Source organism: Heloderma suspectum, chromosome 11, assembly GCF_057233095.1.
Source record: "Heloderma suspectum isolate Gila_16-S chromosome 11, 16-S_ref, whole genome shotgun sequence".
In the NCBI taxonomy this organism is placed as follows: Eukaryota; Metazoa; Chordata; class Lepidosauria; order Squamata; family Helodermatidae; genus Heloderma; species Heloderma suspectum.
Window position 1 is genome coordinate 35,696,465 of NC_139468.1, and position 22,441 is coordinate 35,718,905.

Below are 22,441 nucleotides of genomic sequence, written 5' to 3' on the forward strand. Positions count from 1 at the left end.
CGACCGCTGAATCGAATTTGGAAAGAAGTGCGAGGCTGTTCTTGGGCGCTAGTTAAGTGGAATTTGGGTAATAAAATACAACAGTTCCATTCCTCCGAAATAAAAACTTTTAGGATCCATTACCTCTTGACGGGGATGGTGATGGCCGAGGCGGAGGGGGGGGCAGTAACACAAAAATATGTAGGGAAATCCCTGCCTCTTAAGTGAAAACGGGATTATAGACTGGATTTCATTTCAGTAACAACGGTGTCCTAAAGGCGTCCGAGACTGGGTCTGAAATTTCTCGGGCCTTACCTACAGACCAGTGGCCCTCGTATGTTACTAACCTTCTTCAGAAATGTGTATAATGTCACAAAAGTTTCGCATTTCCCTCACTGGACTTCACGACAATAAATATTAAAATTCGAATGGAGCTAGTCCTTTTTTCAGCCCTAGATTTCCTGCAGACCACTATTTCCAGATGAGTTTTACTACCTAAGTGGTCTTTCGGGTTTCATTCTTCCACACTGAAATTTAATCTAGCAACAAGTATTCCAAGTCCAACATCTTCTAGATCGATGAATTGATTCTGGAGTTTCTCCGGAGTTGTTCACAGAATAATATTGTTATTAAACACTATAAGTTGGATCCAGATTTTGTTAGAATAGACGCATTGAAATCAATGGTACTTATGCCAATCTTGACTTCAGTGGGTCTACTCTAAGCATGACTACGTTTAGATTCAACCGTACAAAGGTTTTCCCTCTTCTTGCCCCACCCCCTCCAAATAACATCCAAGTATAAATATTGAAATGCCAGCTCTCGACAAATGTACCTCAGAGGTGCATGAAAAACCATTGAGGAGCAATACGAAGTTGGTGGTTGTTAATCCGTTGCAAGGTATATTGAGGGGGAGATATGTTAGCAGACATGTCCGGGTAGGCCTCCTCACCCCGATCCAATGCCTGTTCACCCTCAAGGAGCTGAATAAGACTTACTCTGTAGTAAGTATGTAGCGGATAGAGCAGAACAGGAGCAAAAGAAGTCCCATCACTTCCACATATTTAAGGTTACACTACTATATACACTTAGCTAGAAGTAAGTCCCACTAAAATCAGGGGGCTTACTTTTGAGTAGACATGTCATGTTCCACTGTAACTCTCTGACTGCAACCCACGTGTCTAGATTGTCCGCTTAGTCTTTTAAAAAATGAAAATAACCTATACCAAAATAAGGCGTGGAGGTGTCTCGAGTCCTGAATTACAGGTGGCCTCCCTGAGCCTATCAGAACAATTAAACTCTCCACGTTTCTAGAGATCAGCGTGTTCTGAGATGAAGTACATACTTCCTTGGCATAAGCTTCACAGAAGTAAATTCCAGTTCGATGTGTGTACCACTTGGGATGGGAAGGATGCCAGGGTTGCTTTGGGGGGAGTTGGTTTGTTTTACGTTTTCCCTCCAGTCAAGTGCAAGGACAATAAAAAGCGACAGTAACAAACCCCCAACTTTATTACCAAAAAGAAAAAAAGGAAAAGAAAAGAAAAGAAAAGAAAAGAAAAAAGGGGGGATAAGTGGGTCCTTCCATTTTTCCCTGGAGGGAGGGGAATTAAAAAACGGAACCAACAAGGAAAATACCACCCCAGTCATGATCATGGAAACTCTTTACTTAGAAAAAAATCTTGCCTATTTTATGGGGCTGAGGGCTGCTTCTCCAAAACGGTATCCCAGTGTCCTCGAACACAGCCTTTGCATGCGTTGCCAGCTTACTGTCCCTCCCAACCATGGTCTTCTCGCCAACTTTATTTCGATGGTGGAGAATTTATTTGGGGGCTACGAGAACATAGTTCTGAATAATGGGGGTTTCCTTCCCTTCTGACCAGGGAAATAGCTCTCCACCTGGGCGCAGTTCAGGTCGGTTCAAATCTAAAAGAGGTTTGCTCCTGACGTCAAGAAAAAGCTGACGTTCTCTCTCAAAAGCTGGCTAAGGGCGCGATCCTATGCATGTTTGGACAGAAGGGGAAAAAAAAGTCCTCCAATTCCCATCATTCCCTAGCCAGCACGGCTGCCTGGGGATGCTGGGAGTTGTAGGACTTTTTTTCTGTCTAAACATAGGATATTGCCTTAAATTGGTTAGAAAGTTGGCTTGGAAGATTGGGGGTGTGGGTGGGTGGGAGTGGGGGTGACCAGGAACTCCAATTCTGTCGCTTTCCAGAAAGTGATTCAATTTTTTTTTCTGTCTCTTTTCCTCTCTCTCTCTCTCTTTTCCCTTTCTGCCTTTTTTAAAGATAAAAAGACAAGGAATTTCTCCGTGTGTGTGTGTGTGTGTGTGCACACGCGCGCGCGAGCGACTGCGCGCGCGCGCGTGTTTTAAATCCACAGAGGCCTTTCTTTTTTCCCTTCCCCCTTGGCCCACCCTTTGACACGGCTGCTTTGAGGGTGGGAGTTCGGAGGTCCTCGGAGGTCTTGGAGAGCGACAGTACTTAGAATAGCTGGTAGATGGCACAATTTTCTAACGTTTCGAAAGAGGAGAACAAGCTGGGAGCCTGAAGTCCATTTAAAAGCCCTTTATTTCAAAGGAACAAAGATCACTGACAAACACAGTACAGGAGACATCTCAATGAAATTTCTAGAGGTGAATTAAAAAACAACAACACACAACTGCAAAGGAGAGTAGGTGTGAATACAAGGGCTTACTTTTATAATAAAAATGAAACAAAAGAAAAGAGAGAATTGTACAGTGCAAAATAACTTCACATCTAGCTCTTACAAATCCAGCATTACTTCTGGGATGGGAGGGTTATACAGAGTAATAGGAATATTTCAGATAAATGAAATATGGACATCCTTTGGACCTAGAGAAAGAGAATTCGGGGGCGGGGGTTAGGTTTACAGAGAATCTAGGAAAACCTAAAAATACCTGTCGCTTAAGAAATCCATCAAGATGGTCTAGGACGACCATAAATACTCCCAGTTTAACAGTGGAAATCGTAGATAATGTAGTTCTGGGGAGAGATATGTGGTTGAGTAATCCCCCAAACACACACACATCTATACATTCATGGGTACAATCCAGCGAAGGTTAGTCCCGGTTTAAGGTTGCTATCCTATGCAGACATTCCTCAAACTCAGTGGACCTTTCTTCTGAGTAAAACATCTATTGAATGGGTGTGTTAACAGTGTATATGTGCTCAACAGCTCTTGAACATGCATACTCAGTAAAACTTGCTTCTGAGTAGACATGAAGCCCGATCCTATGCACATTTACTCGGAAGTTAAGTTCCTAGTTCTTTAAATGAGACTTCCTTCCAGGTAACAATGCAAACATATGCATGTTTATTCAGAAGCAAAGTCCCTCTGAGTTCAATGGGACTTACTCTCTAGTAAGTGTATTTAGGAATTCAGTCTAAATGTGCATAGGATCACAAGCTTAGGGCTGCAGCCTTGTTCCATAGATTGTAATGGAACTTAGTCTCCGCTTAACTTTCGCTGGACTTCCATACTGTCTTTCGAACACCCTTCCCAGTTTACGGATCGGCCCCTTTCTTAATGTTTGGAGGAATGGAAGAAGTTAGGAACTGAAGAACGTCAAGGCGGGATGACCCCAGTATCCATTCCAGATTCGAATTGGTTTATTCAAGGCTTTGGGGAGGGCAGAAACACTTCTTAGACGAAACATGGAAATTTAAGATTGAGTTCTCTGTAGCCCTGAAACGTGAAGAGGGATGTTACTTAATCCGCAACCTGGGAAGCAAATGAAAACAATAACAAGACGACACCAGAAATAACAGGAAGAAACAGCGAAGCAAAATGCAGCCACGCACACGCGAGCATACACGCACCACAACACAGCCACGATCACGTCTTAAGTCCGCTTCAGCAACAACAAAATCCCAAACGAATAGGATTGTGTTCAAGGCGTCATTCTTTTATATGCAAAGAGGCGTCATTCTTTTATATGCAAAGGCGGGGGTCCTGATTTTAGTTCGCATTATACCATCCAATAGAGAAGTTTTTTTAAAATGATTTTGTATTTGATTTTATTGCCATAGGTATGATAATATTTGTGCTGGTTGTTTTGTCAGACTTATTTGCTGAGTGGGTGTCCCTTACAGCGCTTGGAGGCGAGTCCCTGTTGATAAATCTATCATTAGTACCGTTTCCAAACAGGGAGACAGTAAATTCACCTTAAGTTTGTAGTGCTTTAACAGACATTTATTAAATGCTAGCGAGGGGGGGTGGGAGTGGAGGCGAGGTACCTGATTACAGGCGGAGAAGAAAGGGGGCAATGACAGAGAATAAGGTATAAACAGATAAAAGTTAGGGAGAAACTTAAATTACCCCATTATATTGTCCTTTGCTCATAGCAGTTTGGAAGCTCTTGCCTTAGTTACTAGTGTGGCTACTGATTCTATGCCAGACAAATCCATCATCATCCCACTGTTATGGTCCCCCCCCCTTTAGATTCAGTTCATCTCATCCTTGATTTTCTCCCCATCAGCCCCCCGCCCCACCTTTGCAAGCTTTTAACTCTAATTTTAGCCTTCTCCAAGTGAAGAATCCCACCTCCATCTAACCAAACCTGTTTAAAATAGTTAAACCATGCGAGTTTCAAAAAGGATTGCAGCGATCGACCCCCCCTCCCACACATACATACACACCCCTCAATAAAGTAAAGGGTTCAGTTCAAAGGCAACATTCCGGAAGCTATAAAAAGGAAGCGGGGGTTAACAGAAAATAAATAAATGAAATATATTTAAAAAGGAAGCTCCAAAGAAAATAAAGAGCCAGAGGGAAAAAAGACAACGTATTCTCGTCCCTCTTTTGTAAACATCTCAATTATATCGCTTGATATAATTTTGGTAATATTTCAATTTTGCCTTAGGATAGACTCTTTTCTCCCTTTTTAAAAAATCGCCTTCCAGGTAGATTTGGAGAATTTCCTTGGCAACTCCCCCCCGTAGTGGAGAGATCCGCTGTACTCCTCTTATCCTGTTTGTCAAGTCTCATGTCCTTACATCAGAATCTCTAACGCTTTGGCGCGCACCTCGCCTTATCCGTCAGATAGTTTGGGCCCAATCCTCTGAGAAGTTTTCCTTCGCAAGTGACATTCAAATCCACCCAAGGGATCCCAGTAGAACCTATCAGCAGGGGAAACAGTCATGTTCAAATCTTTCCCTTCGGTGCACTTGTCCTGTGTGGCTTTTACAGACACAAATGGACACGATCCAGCCAAAGTGAAGCACATAAATTTCAACAGGATGACACGAAGCATGAGCTGGGCAGCAAGGTGCTATGCTCCGAAGTAAATGTCAAGCAAGTGCGTATAGGATCGTTGCCTCCCTAACAAGCGCAGGGAGTAAGACTCAGGTTCAACTCTAAGGCCCTTACTCCCAAGTCGACATGGCTAGGATCTCTGCACCTGTCGCCCATTCAAATCAACGGGATTCCCTTCTGTTGAACTTCAGATGGATTGTACCAGGGGATGATGATAAAATAATAATAATAATAATAATAATAATAATGTGGGGGGTACAGCAGGTACCCCCACCAGCCACTCCTTTAAAAGTGGATATTTTCTCTATCTCTGTTTTTTCTTAGAAAGGACAAAATAAAATAAATAGGAGTGACAATCTTTTGGGGGAAAGCTCATTAGTTCGTTGTCCAAGCCTAATAAAGGAACAGAAGTGCATATTATGGGAGTTCAGCCTCCACACACTCTCTGCCAACCAAAATCAACCCATTGCAAGTTTGATCTAAATTGGTGCTAACTTGGACCGCAATTGCTGTCCGGTCTCTAGTCTCCATCCTCTAGAGAAATCTCGCATCACCACGTTTTGGAAGAAAAAGGCAGTGATGTGAAGGCTTTGTGTATGTTTACACATTAGGAAAAAAAGTCATCATGCCTTCTAGTCTTTCTCTTCCCCACCCCCAATATTAAGGGGGTTTCAAAGTGTGTGTGTGTGTGTGGGGGGGAGAAACGAGGGAGATAACCCCTTGAAACGCAATTGCACTCTTGCACAACTCTCCTGCTTTCCAACCAGCTCCCGCAAGAGAACTTCTCGGTTGGATTATGTCTTAAAATAACATTTTCCCCCCTGCAATGTTTAATTTAAAAAGGAAGGGAGGGTATAAGTGGCTTTGTTTGGATAATTAACTGTGCCCCAAGTAGAAAAACAGATGTGTTTGCTCAGTTAATCACAAGACACGTTTATAATATATATAATTGCCCCTTCGAAGAAGCCCAGACTGAGAATTCCTTTCGTTTGCAAGGCATATGTCCCCCACCTTTTACTGCCCGATCCTATAGACGTTTACCCTGAAGTAAACCCCACTTAGTTCCAGGGGCTCCCAATGTGACCGAGACTGCAGCTTTAATAGAAACCCTACCTCCCACTTCTTCTTGGAATAATAATAATAATAATAATAATAATAATAATAGCAATAATAATTCGGAGATCTATGTCAGCAAAGCTCACACCTCCAAAGATATAATAGCAAAAGACTGTTGACATTTCCCTCCTACGGGAGAAGGCGTGGGGAGACGGAAGGGGGAACTATATATCTATAAATATATAAATATATAAAGTTTTAATGGCACATCTGACATATTAAATTAGGCAGTTTTACAATTGGGCCCGGCTGCGATGCTAACTGATTACAACTGCGTTATCAAAAGGGCAATACGATTTATAACTCGTCGGGCACGAGCCCCGATGACAAACAATAGGAGAAATCTGGTTTGTATTAGGGAAGAGGGGAAGATCTAAAGAGATGTGACGGGGTTGCGCCTCATTTCATGGGCTGCAGAGCTCCGAGCAAAGGAGTAGAGCCGACTCCACACCAAAGGTTTCCAACTCAAGCACAGTTGTTCCCTTCGCTTGTCACCTTCTTACGCAGAGAGTTATTTACACTCCTGATGTGGCCTGTTTATTCAAGAGGCCTCGCTTCACCTCTTCAGTTTAAAGCCTCCCCCTCCCCAGTATTCGGTTTCACATACCCCTTTAGGGAAGGGGAAATATTCCCCTTCTGCTTTATTTGGTGTACAAAAATAAAGGAGACACCTTCTGCTTCCTTTTCTAAATCCATACACGTTTTACATCTGGCCCCGAAGAGCATTTTCTCGGGAGTAAACCTAGTTGATTGAAGGGGAAAGACACCCCCCCCCAATAACTCCCATTCCTATCTTACACGGGTTTACGTGGGACATAACTCTCACTCAGTTCCATGGCATAATGGGTTGCAACCTTTTTTCTCAATACCAAAGCATTAGAAAATTTGAAAAAGAAGGGCGGCGGCGGCGGCGTGGGGGGGAATCTACGTTCCTGTGACTGTGACAAAGCAATATCCAAGACTAAACGTTTTTTGTTTTTAATGACCGCAATGAGGTAAAAAAAATGCCACGAATTCGACAGGCGCGCCGCGGAAACCTCAAAGACAGAGGCGCAAATCGTAGGAGAGATGCGCAGAAGCGCTTAAAAGAGAGACAGGGGGAAAAAAGACATAACTCCTAGCCCCATTTCAACGTACCCTGATTAAAGAGCACCATCCTATACGTGTTTACTCGTACGTAAGTCCCATTGAGTTGATGGGGCTTACTCCCAGGTAAGTCGGTATAGGATTGCAGCCTTACAAGAAGGCTTCCAGCTTCGCCAAGAGCCATTCTGGCTTCTAACAGAGTCAAACCACGATCACCATTTGAATTTAGACTGTGTGTGTGTGTGTGTGTGTGTGTGTGTATTGCATTGCAAATCGCACTGAGGATGCAAACAAGGGTCTCTGACGCTCTTCTTTTAATGAGCACTTTTTGTTAAGAAATGGAGACCCACACACACATCACCACTTCTCCCCCCCCCCCTTCTTTTAAAACAGAATTTGTAATAACGCTCTGGATAGAGAATCCATTTATTTATTTATTTATTTATTCAATGGCCGTGGCGTTTAGACACATCTTGACGTAAACTGCGTCCTCAGGTCATTCCGATTCGGATGCGTGACCTAAGGTGCCTGCAAGAGAGCTTCTCTCCGGCCACCCCTCCCCTTCCCAATACGGATGTCTTCACTCGCGGCTGTCCGCCCCTCCACAGACACCTAATGGCGACCCTCCCTCCACTCACCAAATCTTTTAAGACACCCCCCCCCCAACAGAAAGGCTACAGAAAAACAAACCTTATCCTACACGGAAAGCAACAATAACAACCCGCAACACACCCGCACACACCTGACTGTAGATTTGTGTGTGTGTGGGGGGGGGGGTCCTTCAAATGGTATGTTACATCCACCCCCCTCCAGCCCTGACTACAGACTTTTCCAGCTACTCCGCAAGTAATTCAGCATTTCAAACAAGCCATTGGGTGGCCAAGAATGGATTTCAACACGGGGTGGACGGCAAGCTCACACGACTGCATTCTGTTCACACTGCATTGCCTTCCCCACCGTTCGAGTGAGGAAGGTAACATAAACACGTGCGACATACACGTGTGAGTGACACCGTCTGCAAAGCTCCTTTAAGCTTCATCTATCCATACGTGTTACCTGCTGGGGGGCGGGGGGTTGTTGTTTTAAAGGCAATATCATCACAAGTTTAAGCATTCGTCCTGCATTCAGATCCCTGTGTTGGAGAGTTAGGCGGTGGCTAAGGCAGGGAAGGTTTGTAATAGCACCCCCGCCCCGCCCCGCCCCGCCCCGCCCCTTGCTTCTTTGAATCCATAGCTAACCCCTGGATTTGCCTTGACTCTATTGCTGTGTTCAGGGGTGTTTATGGAGGTACCTCAGTCTGCTGCCTGCAGTTTTGCCTGCAGTTGTGTGTGAGTGTGAGTGTGCGTGTGTTCTAAAGATCAGCCTCATTCTGTCTTATTACGAGGATGGGGAGAAAAAGCCCATTCCCCATCACAACGCGTTTCCTTTCACCTCTGGCTTCCCTAGCCGGACTCTGTCTCTCTCTCTGTCTCTCTGCAATGCACTTCTGGGAGACGCCATGTTGGCTGAGTTAATAGGACAGCCCAGCGTCAAAGCAAGACTTTCACACGCTTCCTCTCTCCCCAGCACCACCGCATACTTTCTTCCCATCTCCCCGGTCTTCTCACACACACACACACACACACACACACACACAATGCCACTTAGGACGGATCCGCACCTTTAAGGCACGATCTGTTGCCTCTCCAGTCATGGGGGTGGGGGTGGGGAGATCGTTCCCCTCTAGCGTAAGGCCAGTGGAGGAAACGCGATTCGCATGAAGTGCCCTTTAAACTCAAATGCGTGCGTGTGCGCGCTTTAGAGCCTCTCTCTCTGCTTGGCGATTCGCGCCGCGTGTTCTCTTCAGGCAAGCTGGGTCCCAAGGCCTTTGTTTTAACTTTACTGATAAAGTGTCTTTCTGCCGGCCCTCCACTCGCTCCTTGTCCGGTGAAGTGACGTTAATTGTTAGAGGGTAGGATGAAGGGGAGAGAAAATTACTCTCTCTCTGTAATGAACTAAACGATTTTTTTTCCTGATATGTGTTTATTATTATTATTAATAATAATAATAATAATATTTAAAATTATGTTTTTAAAACTGTTTATCTGCTGCTGCTGCTGCTTGTTTTTAAAGTGGAGAATCACTTAATTGTGCTTACATTATAACCCCAACATTAGTACTGGGAATGGGAGGGGGAAGAACTCAGATCGGATTAAAAAAAATAACCCTCAAAAGGTAGGGCGGGGGAGAGAGAGAAGCAGACCGTTCAAGGGAAAGAGTTACCCCTATTTAGCACCTTCCTAAAAAGACCTAGTCAATTTCACATAGAACTCCTTCTGAGTCGCCAGCCCACCTCCTTTGTCCAGGTCAATTGCTCGGGGAGCTCTTTTGTTCTAACTCAGCATGCAAAGAAAAACTTTACTTAAATGCCATAAACTCACACCTATCTCAAGGCCTCTAAACAACTCCATCTCGGAGTCATTATATATATATATATATATATACACACACACACACACGGAATAGAGGCTGATGGGGAAGAACAGAGAAAGACGTGTGTGTGTGTGTGTGTGTGTGTGTGAGTGTGGCGTGGGGGCTGGGGATTGGGTTGCTGTTGAACCCTTCTACATTTACGATTTCTTTCTGCCACCATCCTTCCAGAGGCAAGCTTAGACATTTAGCATGGGGAGCGGGGTGGGGGAGGACACCAATGCCAAGAGAGACAGGTATAGAATAACAACCAAAAACTCACCAATGACCCAGAATCTGAATGAAAGAAAGAAAGGGTGTGTGTGCGTTTGACCATCATAAAGTATAACATAGAAGTAACACATTTGAAATAAATGGTTGTAACACACACTTTAAAACAAACAAACAAACAAACAAGAAGTTCTTGCAATTTGAAATTAGAATGAGAAACTGCTCTCTCCCATTGCTCTCATTCACACAAACAGAACAGCAAAAATATCACTACAACCAGAAGACACTCTTCCCCTAAAATAGTAAGCATATTTATATATGTATATCAAAAGAACCTTGGCTCAGAGGAAAACCTTGGCAACCATTCACAATAGGTCACAATTTCTTCTTTTTTAAAAGAAGAAGATCTGATCCATACACGTCTAACGGAAGCCCAGAGATGAAGCATTAAAAGACCTTGGGACTCATTCTCTGGGATTGATCAACAATACAAAATGGGGTTAGGAAAGTATGGTTGATGATGGCTTAGAGCCTTACACAGGGACAAAATTCCAAGTATCCCATATGCACCCTCTTATGAATCCAAGCAGAGTAGTGGTTGCATCAAACAGGGCTGAAAGACTTATACCGCCATTCTATGTGTGTTTACTTCAGTCAATCCCATTACATTTAATGGGGGTCTACTTCCAAATAAGTGTGCAGAGGGTTGCAAATTTAAGCACAGTCTCTTGGGGGAAAGTCCCATTGAAATCAATGTTAGGTACTCCTCAATTATTGTGGTTAGGGTGGATGCCAGATCCTGAGTCCTTTTTTACAATATGAGAGGCACACTTATCACTCTACCCCACCTTTCTTCCATGGTACAAGAAACCTGGCTCTACACACACACACACACACACACACACACAGGGATCATGGAACCTAGGAAAATTTGCTTCTCAACTGAGAAGTTCTCTTGATAACAAACAATATGGAGCAAATCCAAATTTATTTTTCCACGTCATATATGAGATCCATATTGATCCTAACATTGTGTTATCTCTCTCACCCCTGCCCCCCCAGCATTATGGTTCATATGTAGGCATTTAAGTGTGACAGAAATAACAGGCCATCTAATTTCTTACCCCGCTTCCCTGCAACCAATTTATTTGTAATTAACCAGAGGGTAAGAGGAAAGGGGAGGTTTGCCATCTCAAGTTGCAACTTTAGGTACACTATGCACACTCTGTGAAATTTACTTCTGAGCAAACATGCTGAGGATGGAATTGTGATCTCCTAAAGCTACAAATAAAACCAGGAGTTGAAGCTGGATATTGTCTACTTCCCACCACCACCAATTCTACAAGTAAAAAGATCTGTATTGCACCTACTATGTTGGAGGCTGATTCTGATAAGTGGTCTATCTAATCAGGAGTTAAAACTCCTAAGAGAAGAATAAATGTAGATTATTATATTTTCTTTTCCCCCAAGACATTTAGGAGAGCCATACAAGTTGTCAGATATCAAATAATATTTTAATTTCTGAATACTTTCAATTTTTCCTTGGAATATAACACACAAAGACTGGACCAAACAGTTTTCAGTTATTATAACTTTTACAGTATACAGAAATGTTGCACTTAAAAAAAAAAACCTTCAGCTTTTTTTTCTTTAAAACACAAAAACTGTAAACTCTAAGATACTGAATCAACCACGTTATCTATAAGTGCCAACAGTAGTGTTATTTTTTTGTCATGCTGAATTCAATGGTTTTTTTTCTTTTTTTTCTTTAAAAAAAGGGAAAATATCAACAAGTATTATAATACAAAGAGCTTGCAAATATACAAACAGATAGAGGAACTTGGTAACAAGTCAGGACAACTAGGCGGAACCCAATTTCATTCAAATTACAAAAAAGTTCACTTTGTGATGATTCTCTGTGTGTGGTTTTGTGTGCATGTGTGTATGTGTGTTTTCATCAAAACCGTGTTGTGTCTTAGACACAATTCCATCTCCCTCCAAGAAATACCCATTCCCTTCCAAAATCCACGCTTTGTCTTTAAAATATATATATAAAAAAAACTAGTCAAGGGTGGGTGGGCTGTGTGTATAGGGGGGGTCATTGTGGTTCTCTTCTTTTGGGTCTCTATAATTATAGCTGTGCTAGCTTGGAGCTAAATTTTGGCTGACCAGTTTTAAGTGCGCTTCTGTCTTTTCTAGTATTGTGGGGGATTTTTCATTTCTTTTATGTTCTTCTCATAAACCTTTCAAAGACAGTTTTAATTCTTTCAGAACGTATATTTTTTAAAGGATACACAGGGTTTGTTTTTTTTTTTAAATGAAGCCAAGTTTATATCAAAATTATTATAGAACCACAAAATAAACTGGTTTGGAACCAGGAAAAAAATACCAAACAAAAAAACAAAACAAAACAAAAAACAACAACAACCCAAAACAAAACCCTATAGGTACACAGACAACATAGGACAAATTAATAATTTGGAAAAGAGAGAGTAACTTGTTTCCATTCTGTTAATTTTCTCCAGATTTCCTTTAAATGCACTTTTAGTGAGAGATTGTGTTTCAAAGTTTAACCCCCCCCCCGAAAAAAAACCGAAAAAAACCCACGAAGAATTTCCTTTTCCCCCTTTGTTTAAACAGCGAGAGAGGAGAGAGAAAGAGAAAAAGAAAGAGGGAGAGAGAGAGAGAGAGAGAGAGAGGAAGAAAGAGAGAGAGAGAGAGAAGTAGCAACTTCTGAACGACAAGGGAGTTCTTAATGCATTCTGTAAAAAGTTCATTTAACAAGTCTCTGTTTTTAAAATTCATAGTCCATTCAAATTATTCTCCTCTCTTCTTTTAGCCAAGGTGTAACATCATTGGTTAGCTGAAGGACGTTTAAACAACCGCCAGAACCCAATGTCACTCGCAAATCCTGTTTCCAAATTTCCATATATATTTTTTTTCAAATTCTCTGATTTGGGGGGGGGGGTTCTCCTCTCTCCAACATTTTTTTTCCTTATTGGATGGCCATATAAGGCCAGTTAAAACTGCTTCCAGACAGTAACATATCCCTGATAAGGGTTTCTATGGGGGTTTTACCTACCAAACGGACGAAAAACAATTGCTCTATGACTGAGGAAGAGACGGTGCGAAGAGATGGGAGGCGTAACAACAGTTTTCCAAATCGCGTGGGCTGGTTTGGATACTGACTTCTCACGTACTCTTCCAATGCGCACTGGGACTTCTCTTGTAAACTTTCAACATGGGCTACGTCGGAAAGACCACACGCATCTGGAAGAAAGTGGGTTTCAAAGAAAGAGAAAGGGGAAAGGGGAAAACCGTGGTCAGTATCAAACATTTATATTTTCCCCTTATGTGTGTGTTTTTTTTTTAATGAAACCCAAAAAACTCCACCGCATCCATTACATTTAAAGCTGAAATTCTAAGCATAGTAACATAGTTGTCCTCTTGAAATCAACTGGACTTACTTCCTACTAAACGTGGTTAGGATTGGGTCATACGGCTGGAATCCTGTGCACATTTCCTAGAAAGCTCCATTGAACTTTAGAGAAAATATATTTCGGCTCCTTCTACTCCCTCTATCTGCTCATCTATCCATTCATTCCTCCTAGTTGACACACGTTTACTTGGAAGCCAGGCCCGCTGAGTCAATTCATTACTTCCAAATACGTGTGGGCCCTGAGGACACGATCCTCCAAGGTAAGCCCTTTTAAAGCTAAAATCGTACAGCATACCCATTAAGGAGTTAGGCTTCAGTCCCACAGACATTTACATGAGGCAGCAACTCCCGCTGAACCCAGCAGGATTTCCTTCCGAGTAAACACTATTTGAATCTTGCTGTACTTTCTTTTGATTTCAACAGGAGAGAGGTAACCACGTGCTAAAATCCCAAAAGTATTCCTCGTTGCTGGAGTTTTCCCTGAGTTTCTGGGCTGGGTGTCTGTTTTTAACATTAGCTTACACACACACACCCTCCAAAAAAATAAAATAAAAAATAAAACTACAGATTTTCATTTCATGGGGATGCTGGCGGGGTGTGTGTGTCATTTTTGGGGGGGAGGGGAGAATAGAAAGACAAGACATCGTCTTCCCCTCCAACATACACATTCGGAAAATAATTGTCCAGTCTAATCATAAAGGCCAGAAAAAGGAGTTTTAAAAGAAAGAACGAACCCCACACACGTTCAGAAACTAGTTCAGCTCGGGATAATGGAACTCAGCACCCAAAAAGCGATTCCCCCCTAAAGGAGACACCGTAGTTTCGCTCAGTCTTTGAAAGTGATTTAAGTGGTCCTTTAAAACTGATCTTGTCAGTTTAGCCTATTCAAGGGCAGCCAAGCAAACGCTGATCGCTCTCTTCATTAGAGCAGTTTCTCCCCCCCTCCCTCTCTCTTTCTTTTCTCTCCTTTCTTTTCAATCATACATACACATTTTTAACCATCTCGAAAAGATGGGATGTGAATTTATTTACTTTTTTAAAAACACACACACACATAAAAATAAACTACACACACACACACACATACACACACACCCCACAAACATACACATCTGACATGCTAAAATACAATGAGGTCCCTTTGAATCAGAAGCTGCCTTTGCTCAGGTTGTGACCTTAACTGCCTGGGCAAAGTATTAACACATGCATATTTTGAAAGTCATTAGAATCTATATCTGGATTGTAGAGAAAGCCCCAGAAAATATTAAATGAATCTCTGTGTGTCTGAATACACGCCAGCCACAGTGATATTGGGGTGTCTTAACTGGCAAATCCCCGCATCCGTTCCCCCCCCCATGCTTTATAACCCCACAAGATCAGATAACAGAAGCTTTATCTAAGCTGGGAGGCAATTTACATTCAGATCCACATTTTGCAAACAGTCATAAATTTTGCACTTGAGACAACAGTGGTGGAGGGTTTCCCAGAAAGGTAACAATATTAATAACAGTCATTCGAATGATAATAATAATGCTGAGGATAATCCCTTTGAAATCAGCTCTTTGGGGTGGTTATGTGGGCCTTACAGAGCTCGAACAAGAGCCCCAAGAAGGAAAGAATGCTTCCTTTTAATAGCAGGCACACAAACACAGACAGTTCTTTTCTAGTTCTTCTCGATCATCTTTTAAACCCAAGTAATTTGGGAGGGAAATGAATATTTAGGCAGCGGGGAGGGGTATAACTGTGGAAAACAATAATATATAAAAAGGAAGTTCGGGTCACGACCTAAATTTTGGACAAACTCCAGAAAGGCACTTGGTTCCCGCAGACCTCCCTTAACACAACAAGGTCTGGATTGAAAGTCCTCATTTTCCCACAGAAACTACAGTTTGTTTGGCCTGTTTCCTTATATCGAGGGTTTACTTATTTATTTATATGTTTTTTAAAAAACATCCGTTGAGTAAATTATTTTACAGATCCTCCCTCCATCCATGTGTTTATCATGTGGCCATTCCCCCAAGCTGTCCAATTACTTACAAAAGAAATATAAATCTCTCTCTCTCTCTCTCTGTCTCTCTCTCTCTGTCTCTCTCTGTCTCTCTGTGTGTATGTGTGTGTGTGTGTGTGTGTGTGTGTGTATGTATATATATATATATATATATATATATATATATATGGTTTCTCTTGACAAAGTGTCAGGCTTACAGTTAGTGACCTGACCCGGTGAATTGTAATTAAGAAAAGAAAAAAAGAAGAAGAAGCAAGTATGGTTTGAAATTATTTCGCCTCCAGAGTTAATATCAGATATATTACTCACCTAGGTTGAACCACAGCTAATTAGATTTCATCATGCATTCCATTATTGTTTTATAACTGTAGCGCTATTTATATGCAGCAGAAAGTTGGCACAGAAATAAACTCTCTCCCTCTTTTCTTTTCTTTTCTGACACCTTTGAATGTTTAAGTGACACCTTTTCTGCTTGTATTACTTTATAAAGGAGAGAAAAAGTATCCAGAATTTCAGTTCACAAATTACAATGGCAAACACCTCTTCTCATACTGTACCCATGCTGCTGTTATTGATGACTATTACCACTGCTGCTGTGCTGTTGTTTAAGGAGTAGAAATGTAAATTCCACAAACACGGTGGTGTTTTGTTTTTGTTTTTTTAAAGACCTTCTAGCCCTTGCTAACTGAAGGACAAAAACCTGTTTTATTCCTGCTGAAGAACTATTAGGAGGCCACCAGCTATTACAATGAGGGTATATTATTCACCCTCACCCCTTCCAGAACCTGATCAATTTGGTTATAAGAGAATCGAGTTGCAGTTCACACAGAGAGCTCACTTTATTATCCTAAAACACAACTTGATTTTAGCAACTTCCCTATCCACTTCTAAGCAGGTTCTTTCCAGGTTTAATAATTCCACTGGGTTTTTTTGTTTTTTTTTTTACAATGAAATTGTATTTTTAATTTTTTAAAAAAGATCCAGACAATAACATACTCTAGTTATTCCTGAGCCTGCTGTCCTTTCACTGTATTGTTGTGCAATTTGTGCAATTTGGACAATTAGTCAGCAGTAGGTGTAGGCCCTTCTGCATTCAGTGGGACTTCTTTCCAGGTAGGATCGCAGCCCCAGTGAAATTCTAACTACCACCAGCATCAACAACAGGGGCTCCACATGGCTCAATAAATAAGTTTTTCTTTCCATATTGCATTGATATTGAAGACAGAACATTGGATACTGAAGACTGAACGTAAATATTTTTTTTCTCATTCTTTCCCTTTCTTTCTCTCCTTCCTTCCAATGATGGGGTAACTTTCAAAACTTCAGTCTTAGGCACAACCGAACTGACAATGAACATAGGACCTACTTCCGAGTAAGCATGCATGCAGTAGGAATGGAACTTTAGCCTGCCCCCCCTCCCTGCATCTTAACCCATTGCGGTGTCCTCTGTTGTGTTCCAAATTTTCTCAGGGGAAACCGAGAAGGCCGGTAGGCATGGGGGGGGGAGAGGGGGGGAGAGCGTGGCTTTCTGGATTCCCTTGCGAAAGAAGCATCCCACCCCAGCCACCCCACCAGATTCCCCTGGTCGGCTTACCTGAGGTGAAGAGAACGATGGCCTTCAAGCAGCTGTATTCCGCGGAATCCACGTGTAAGGCCTTAAGTTTCTCGACCTGCTCTTGGAAGATTCGTATGTGGTCCATAAAGGCGACCACGCGGTCGGCGGACATGGGCGACGCGTGGAGGCCGGCGGCTGCGAGGAGGGGCGCGACGTGGAGGGGCATTGAGCACTGGGCGGCGTTCAGGACAAACAACTCACTCCAGGTTAACCTCAGCAGGGCCACCTGGTCTGTGATCTGGAGGTCGGGGAAAAAGGGGATATTCCGGGCCCACTCGACGGCGCTGAAAAGCATCCGGGCTGCCAGCTCGCAAATGTTCTCGATGCCCATAATGTTGTTGGGTTGCATGCACTGGCTGCCGAAACGGGAGGTCGGGTAAGGCTCTGCCCTCAGCAACAGGGAGATATATCCGGAGAGGTACGAATGGCAATTCAGCGGGTCCCCGTTGGTTAAGGCGAACTGGCCGTGGGTCGGCTGTGTGGGTGGCATTCTGCCCCTCTGGACGGCTGCAGTAAATAAGGAAGAAACTACAGCAATTAATACCTGAATTGCTAAGAAGGCCGAGCGGTTCTCGTGCTATCAAATCTAAAGCTGCCTTTTTGCGGGGGGCGGCGGCGGTTGGGGAGGGGGAAGATCAGATTCAAGGGGAGGGGGGAATCAAAGAGACCCCAGGAGGGTCAAGGAGGTGGAGAGCGAGAGAGAGAGGTCCCCCTTCATGCCCCCTTCCTCCCGCAAAGTGCTGAAACTACAGCAATTAATGCTTTAGGATAGGAAGGACTTGAGAGGGGGTGTCAAATCCAAATCTACTTTCTCTCTCTCTCTCTCTCTGTGGATATGGAGGTGCTTTTTTGTTTTTTTCCCCCCCCAAGACTCTTGGGGAGATCAAGAAGGATGTGAAAGGCGTGTGGGGATGCCCCCTCCCGCGCCAAAGGAAGACCCAGCGTGCAAAACAGGACAGCGAGCCGCTCTGGAGGACCCCCTCCCCTTCCCTAGGTCTCTCCAGACCTCCAAACCCTCGTTTTATTTCCTCGAATTCTCTTCTCTTTTAGTCCTCACAAGGTTTTTATTTTTATTTTTCAAGACCTGGCAGGCAACGGGGGCAACCCCTCTCCCCCCTCCCGCGCTCAGAATTTTCAGTCGCCTCTGTTTCAAAACAACGGGAGGCGCTTCCTTTTATTAACCAAGAGAAAAAGAGAATAAAAATGGCAAACGCACATGCAAAATGTTTCATATCTTCTAGGGTCTATTGTTATATTTCCACGCCATTCGGAGAGGGGGTGGGGAAGCTTTGGAAAGCCCCGGGATCGGCTGTTTTATGGAAAGTGGGCCTTTCATTTGGTTCATAAATTTACATGGTGATGACAGAGAGGGAGAGAAAATGAAAGAAAGCGAGACAGAGAGACACATCCACCGGGAGAAAGCAGAGGGAAAGGCGGGCCGAGAGGGAGACGTCCCTGGAGCAGGATCGGGCTTCCACAGCAGCCCAAGGTGGGGACGGAGCGTTACAAAGAGCCGAGGAGACAAACCCTGAACCCACAGACATAATCCAGACGCCGAAGGCTGGGAGGAGGAAAGGAGCGCAACGCCATTAGAAAGCTACAGGCTCGCTTTCCCCTCTCTTCGGCTGCCTCCGCGGAGCTCCATCTTGCTCAAAAAAAACCTTGTATCTCCCTCTCGGGCTGAAACTCTATTTCTGTTTCCTTCCTGTGCTTCGGATCCCCACCTCCCCCCAACCACTTACTCTCTTCCACCTTCCCACCCCCGTGGGGGAAAAATCTTAAGAAATGAAATCATGGTTGTTACGATCGTGATCATCAGCCCAAAAGGACATCTCTTTCTCTCTACCTCTCTCTCCCTTTCTCTGGGACGAAAATGGAAAGAAGCCCGGTCGAGTTTGGAGGAACCTCGTGGAGTTCCAAACGGAAGGCACGACTGGGGACCAGTGGCGACCGATCGATCCATCGATTATTTATTTATTAATTGCTATTATTAGCGAGTGGGGGAAGGAAAGAGAGAGAGAAGTTTGCCTAGCGATTATGTCTGGGGTCATCTTGCAAGCTAGAAAGGGGCACGCCAGGAGAATGGCGTGCTGTTTTGGTGCTGCGAATTGCTCGGGGAAAGACATTCCCCCTCCCCCCCGGCCAAACAGCTTGACTGGCTCCACCCTTGCTGAGAGCCCCCCGTTTTACTGGACTCCAAAGAATCCGCTCTAAGGCATTATCCGAAGCAATTTGGGGCGGATGGGAGATGTGGGGACAAAAAATGGAAACCCATATACACGCACGCACACGCGACAGTTTGTTGCCCTCTTAAACTCATCTAACCTCACTTTCCCCAAAGAAAAGCCCCCCCCACACACACACACACACCTCCCTGCAAAGGAGGAACGACCACAAACTACACAAGGACCTCATTTTTTTTTTTTTGCATTAAAGAATGCAATGCCGTGTGCGCGCGTGTGTGATGTGTGTGTGATGTGTGTGTGTGTGTGTGTGTGTGTGTGGCGTGTATATGTGTGTAAATGATCCCCTCCCGATGACACACTGGTCTAAGCTTACACACGCACGCAAATCCGGATCCCCGTCCCGTCCCGTCCCCACAGGGTGTTGAGAAGTGGAAAACAAATGAAATTCCAATACCTTCCCGTCTCATGCCAACCTTCAGGCATTTTTTGAGGCGACAATATTGGCACTGGTTGCGGTGGTGTTGGTCAATGGGACAGTTCCGGTTGGCGCGGCACGTGTAGCTGAGGTTCCTGCGGACGCTCCGCTTGAAGAAACTCTTGCAGCCTTCACACGTGAATTGCCCGTAGTGCTTGCCGCTGGATTTGTCCCCGCAGACGACACACTCGATGTGCTGCTGCTGCTGCTGCTTGTCGCCTTGGCTTTGCTGGCTGCCTTGGTTGGTCTGAGCCGGAGTGGTGGGGGGCCCCGCTTGGCCCGGCGTCTGCGGGGTGTGAGGGGCTCCCGTCGGGGGTCCCGGCACAGGGGGAGCTTGGGAAGGCTGCGTCCCTTGCGGGCCGGCTACATCGTCCTGCGGGTCTCGCCAGGCACCAACTACCATTGCCATATCTAAGGGACACCTTGACCAAATCGCTCGCCCCCCCGTAGCTTTCAGTGGCCAGTGGATCCGCTTCCTCTGACGGCTGTTCCGCTGGAAAGCGGCCTGGAGAGAGATCTAGAGATCTATAAATAATGTTGTCCACTTTTATTTAATTTCGCCGCTTCTCTTTCTTTTATCGCGCTTTTCCCCAGTTCGTGTTGGCTAGGTTTTCTTTCTTTCTTTCTTTCTTTCTTTCTTTCTTTCTCTCCTTCTTAGAAGTTGCTCAGTGGTGTTTTCTTTTTCCTTGTCCCCCTCTGGTCCTTTCTTTCTTAATTTAATTCAATGTTCTGGTCCTTTTATATATATATATATATATATATATATATGTCCTTGCAGGGCTGCCCAAAATAGTAAATAATGCGGCCCCCCAAAAATTAAAAATAGCGGGTTGAAAAAGGGGGGAAAAGAGGGAAAAGAAAAAGAGAGTGAAAGAAAGGAAGAAGAGGGGGCGAGGGAGGGAGCTGAGGAGGAGGCAGGTTCGAGGCGATTGTCTGGTAGCGAAAGAGGAAGAAAAGTAAAAATACAAAAGGGGGTGGCTGGGGGGGAGAGAGAGAGAGAGAGAGAGAGAGAGAGAGGCGCGCGTCTCTTCAAAGGTCTCCCCCTCCCTCTCTCTCTTGGAGCCGGCCGGAGTTGCAGGAAGAGCGGCTGCTGTCTGGGGGCCAGATCGAGAAAAGCCCGCAGTCAGCCATTCAGGAAAGCCATCGAAGGAGCGAGCGGGGAGCGCTGGCGGCAGCTCGGACGCGCGGCAGCAGCGGGCGAGCCCGGAAGATCCCACGCTCCGCCAGGCGCTCCGGAGACCCGTCTTTGCTAGGGCCGCCGCCGCCGCCGCCGCCGCCGCCGCCGGAGTTCGGATCGGATGTCCCGCTTGGACTCTGGCGAAGCTGTAGAAACATCAACCAGGGAGGGGAGGGGAGGGGGGAGGGGGGAAAAAAAGGGGGACCAAACAAAAACCACGCGCGCGCGCGCACACACACACACGCACGCACGCGGGCACACACACACACGCACGCACACACCACCGCACACGCGGGCACACACGCCGGATCAAAAGCCTCGCCGGTGCTTTTCCTCCGCGTCGATCCTTTCTCTGTCCGTGCGCAGGTCTCTTCTTCTGGTTTTGTCGCCTCCCAGCTTGCTTGCTTTCTCTTTCTTTTTTCCTTCCTTCCTTCCTTCCTTCCTTCCTTCTCTCTCTCTCTCTCTCTCTCTCCCCCTCCTCCTTTTCTTTCGCTGCTGCGGCTACTTGGTCTCTCTCCTTCTCCTCCTCCTCCTCTCGCTGCTGCTGCTGCTGCCGCCGCCGCCGCTCGCCCGCGCCTTATGGTGCTGCTGTTTCTTTCGCAAGTGGGTCTCTTTAGCGAAGCTGCTTTCTCGCGCAGCACATGGGGCGATAAGGGGAGGAGAAGGGGGGGCGGTTGGGGAGGGAGGTGGCGGCGCTGGAGGAGGTGGGTGGGGGATAGATGGGTGGGGGGAGGGAGGCAGAGAGCGAGCGGGCGAGAGAGCGAACGAGAGAGAGAGAGAGAGATGGGGGGACCAGAGAGAGAGAGATGGGGGGACCAGAGAGAGAGAGAGAGAGAGAGAGAGAGAGAGATGGGGGGGACCAGAGAGAGAGAGAGAGAGAGAGAGAGAGAGAGATGGGGGGGACCAGAGTGAACTCTCCCCAAGCTTAGGAGCCCCCACCAGAGTGAACTCTCCCCAAGCTTAGGAGCCCCCACCCCTAGCCAGGGAGAATGATAAAAGGAACGGAGGAGGGGAGAGAAGGAGGAGGGGGGAGAAGGAGGAGGGGGCTGGAGTGGGTGTCGGGGGAGCAAAAAAAAATAAATTAATAAATATCAGAAGCAACAAACAAACCGGAATTTTGCATGCATGCGAAAGTAGAAATTGGAGGGGGGGGGGAGGGAGAGAGAGAGAGAGAGAGAGAGCAAGGGAGAGGGAGAGGGGGGGAGGTTGCAGGATAAGAGATATGGGTGGGGGGGAGATAAATTTTGCATGCATGCGAAAGTAGAAATTGGAAGGGGGGAAGAGAGAGAGGAGGGGAGCTTGCAGGAGAAGAGAAATGGGTGGGGGGGAGATAAATTTTGCACATGCACATAAAAAGGAGGTAAAGGGGGAGGGGAACAAAAAGAAGAGAGAGAAAGAGAACGAGAG

The 22,441-nt window shown here is 45.1% G+C and overlaps 1 protein-coding gene across 3 annotated transcripts; it reads right to left on the reverse strand.

Moving 5' to 3' along the window:
• Positions 1-2,528: 2,528 nt before the first annotated feature.
• NR2F2 (nuclear receptor subfamily 2 group F member 2) lies at positions 2,529-20,594 on the reverse strand. 3 transcript variants are annotated; one of them, XM_084817426.1, is made up of 4 exons: positions 19,837-20,266; positions 17,176-17,703; positions 13,217-13,404; positions 2,529-3,684 (listed from the first exon to the last, which is right to left on the reverse strand). In XM_084817426.1, exons 1-4 carry the CDS (start codon positions 20,264-20,266, stop codon positions 3,643-3,645), a joined length of 1,188 nt encoding a protein of 395 aa, XP_084673552.1. In that variant the 3' UTR covers positions 2,529-3,642. The 3 variants fall into 3 exon arrangements, with proteins under 3 accessions (XP_084673552.1, XP_084673551.1, XP_084673550.1); XM_084817425.1 differs by lacking the exon at positions 2,529-3,684 and having other exon boundaries at positions 12,311-13,404; positions 19,837-20,594; XM_084817424.1 differs by lacking the exon at positions 2,529-3,684 and having other exon boundaries at positions 12,311-13,404; positions 17,176-17,724; positions 19,837-20,588.
• Positions 20,595-22,441: the final 1,847 nt, after the last annotated feature.

What these genes read in the sequence shown, in the direction of transcription:
- NR2F2 (XM_084817424.1), bottom strand. Translation starts at nt 20,266, where the DNA reads ATGGCAATGGTAGTTGGTGCCTGGCGAGACCCGCAGGACGATGTAGCC. An exon ending in GGTTGGCATGAGACGGGAAG is followed by an intron (nt 17,725 to 19,836) that starts GTATTGGAATTT and finishes TAATTGCTGTAG; the next exon opens with TTTCTTCCTTATTTACTGCA. An exon ending in CATCGTTCTCTTCACCTCAG is followed by an intron (nt 13,405 to 17,175) that starts GTAAGCCGACCA and finishes ACTTTCTTCCAG; the next exon opens with ATGCGTGTGGTCTTTCCGAC.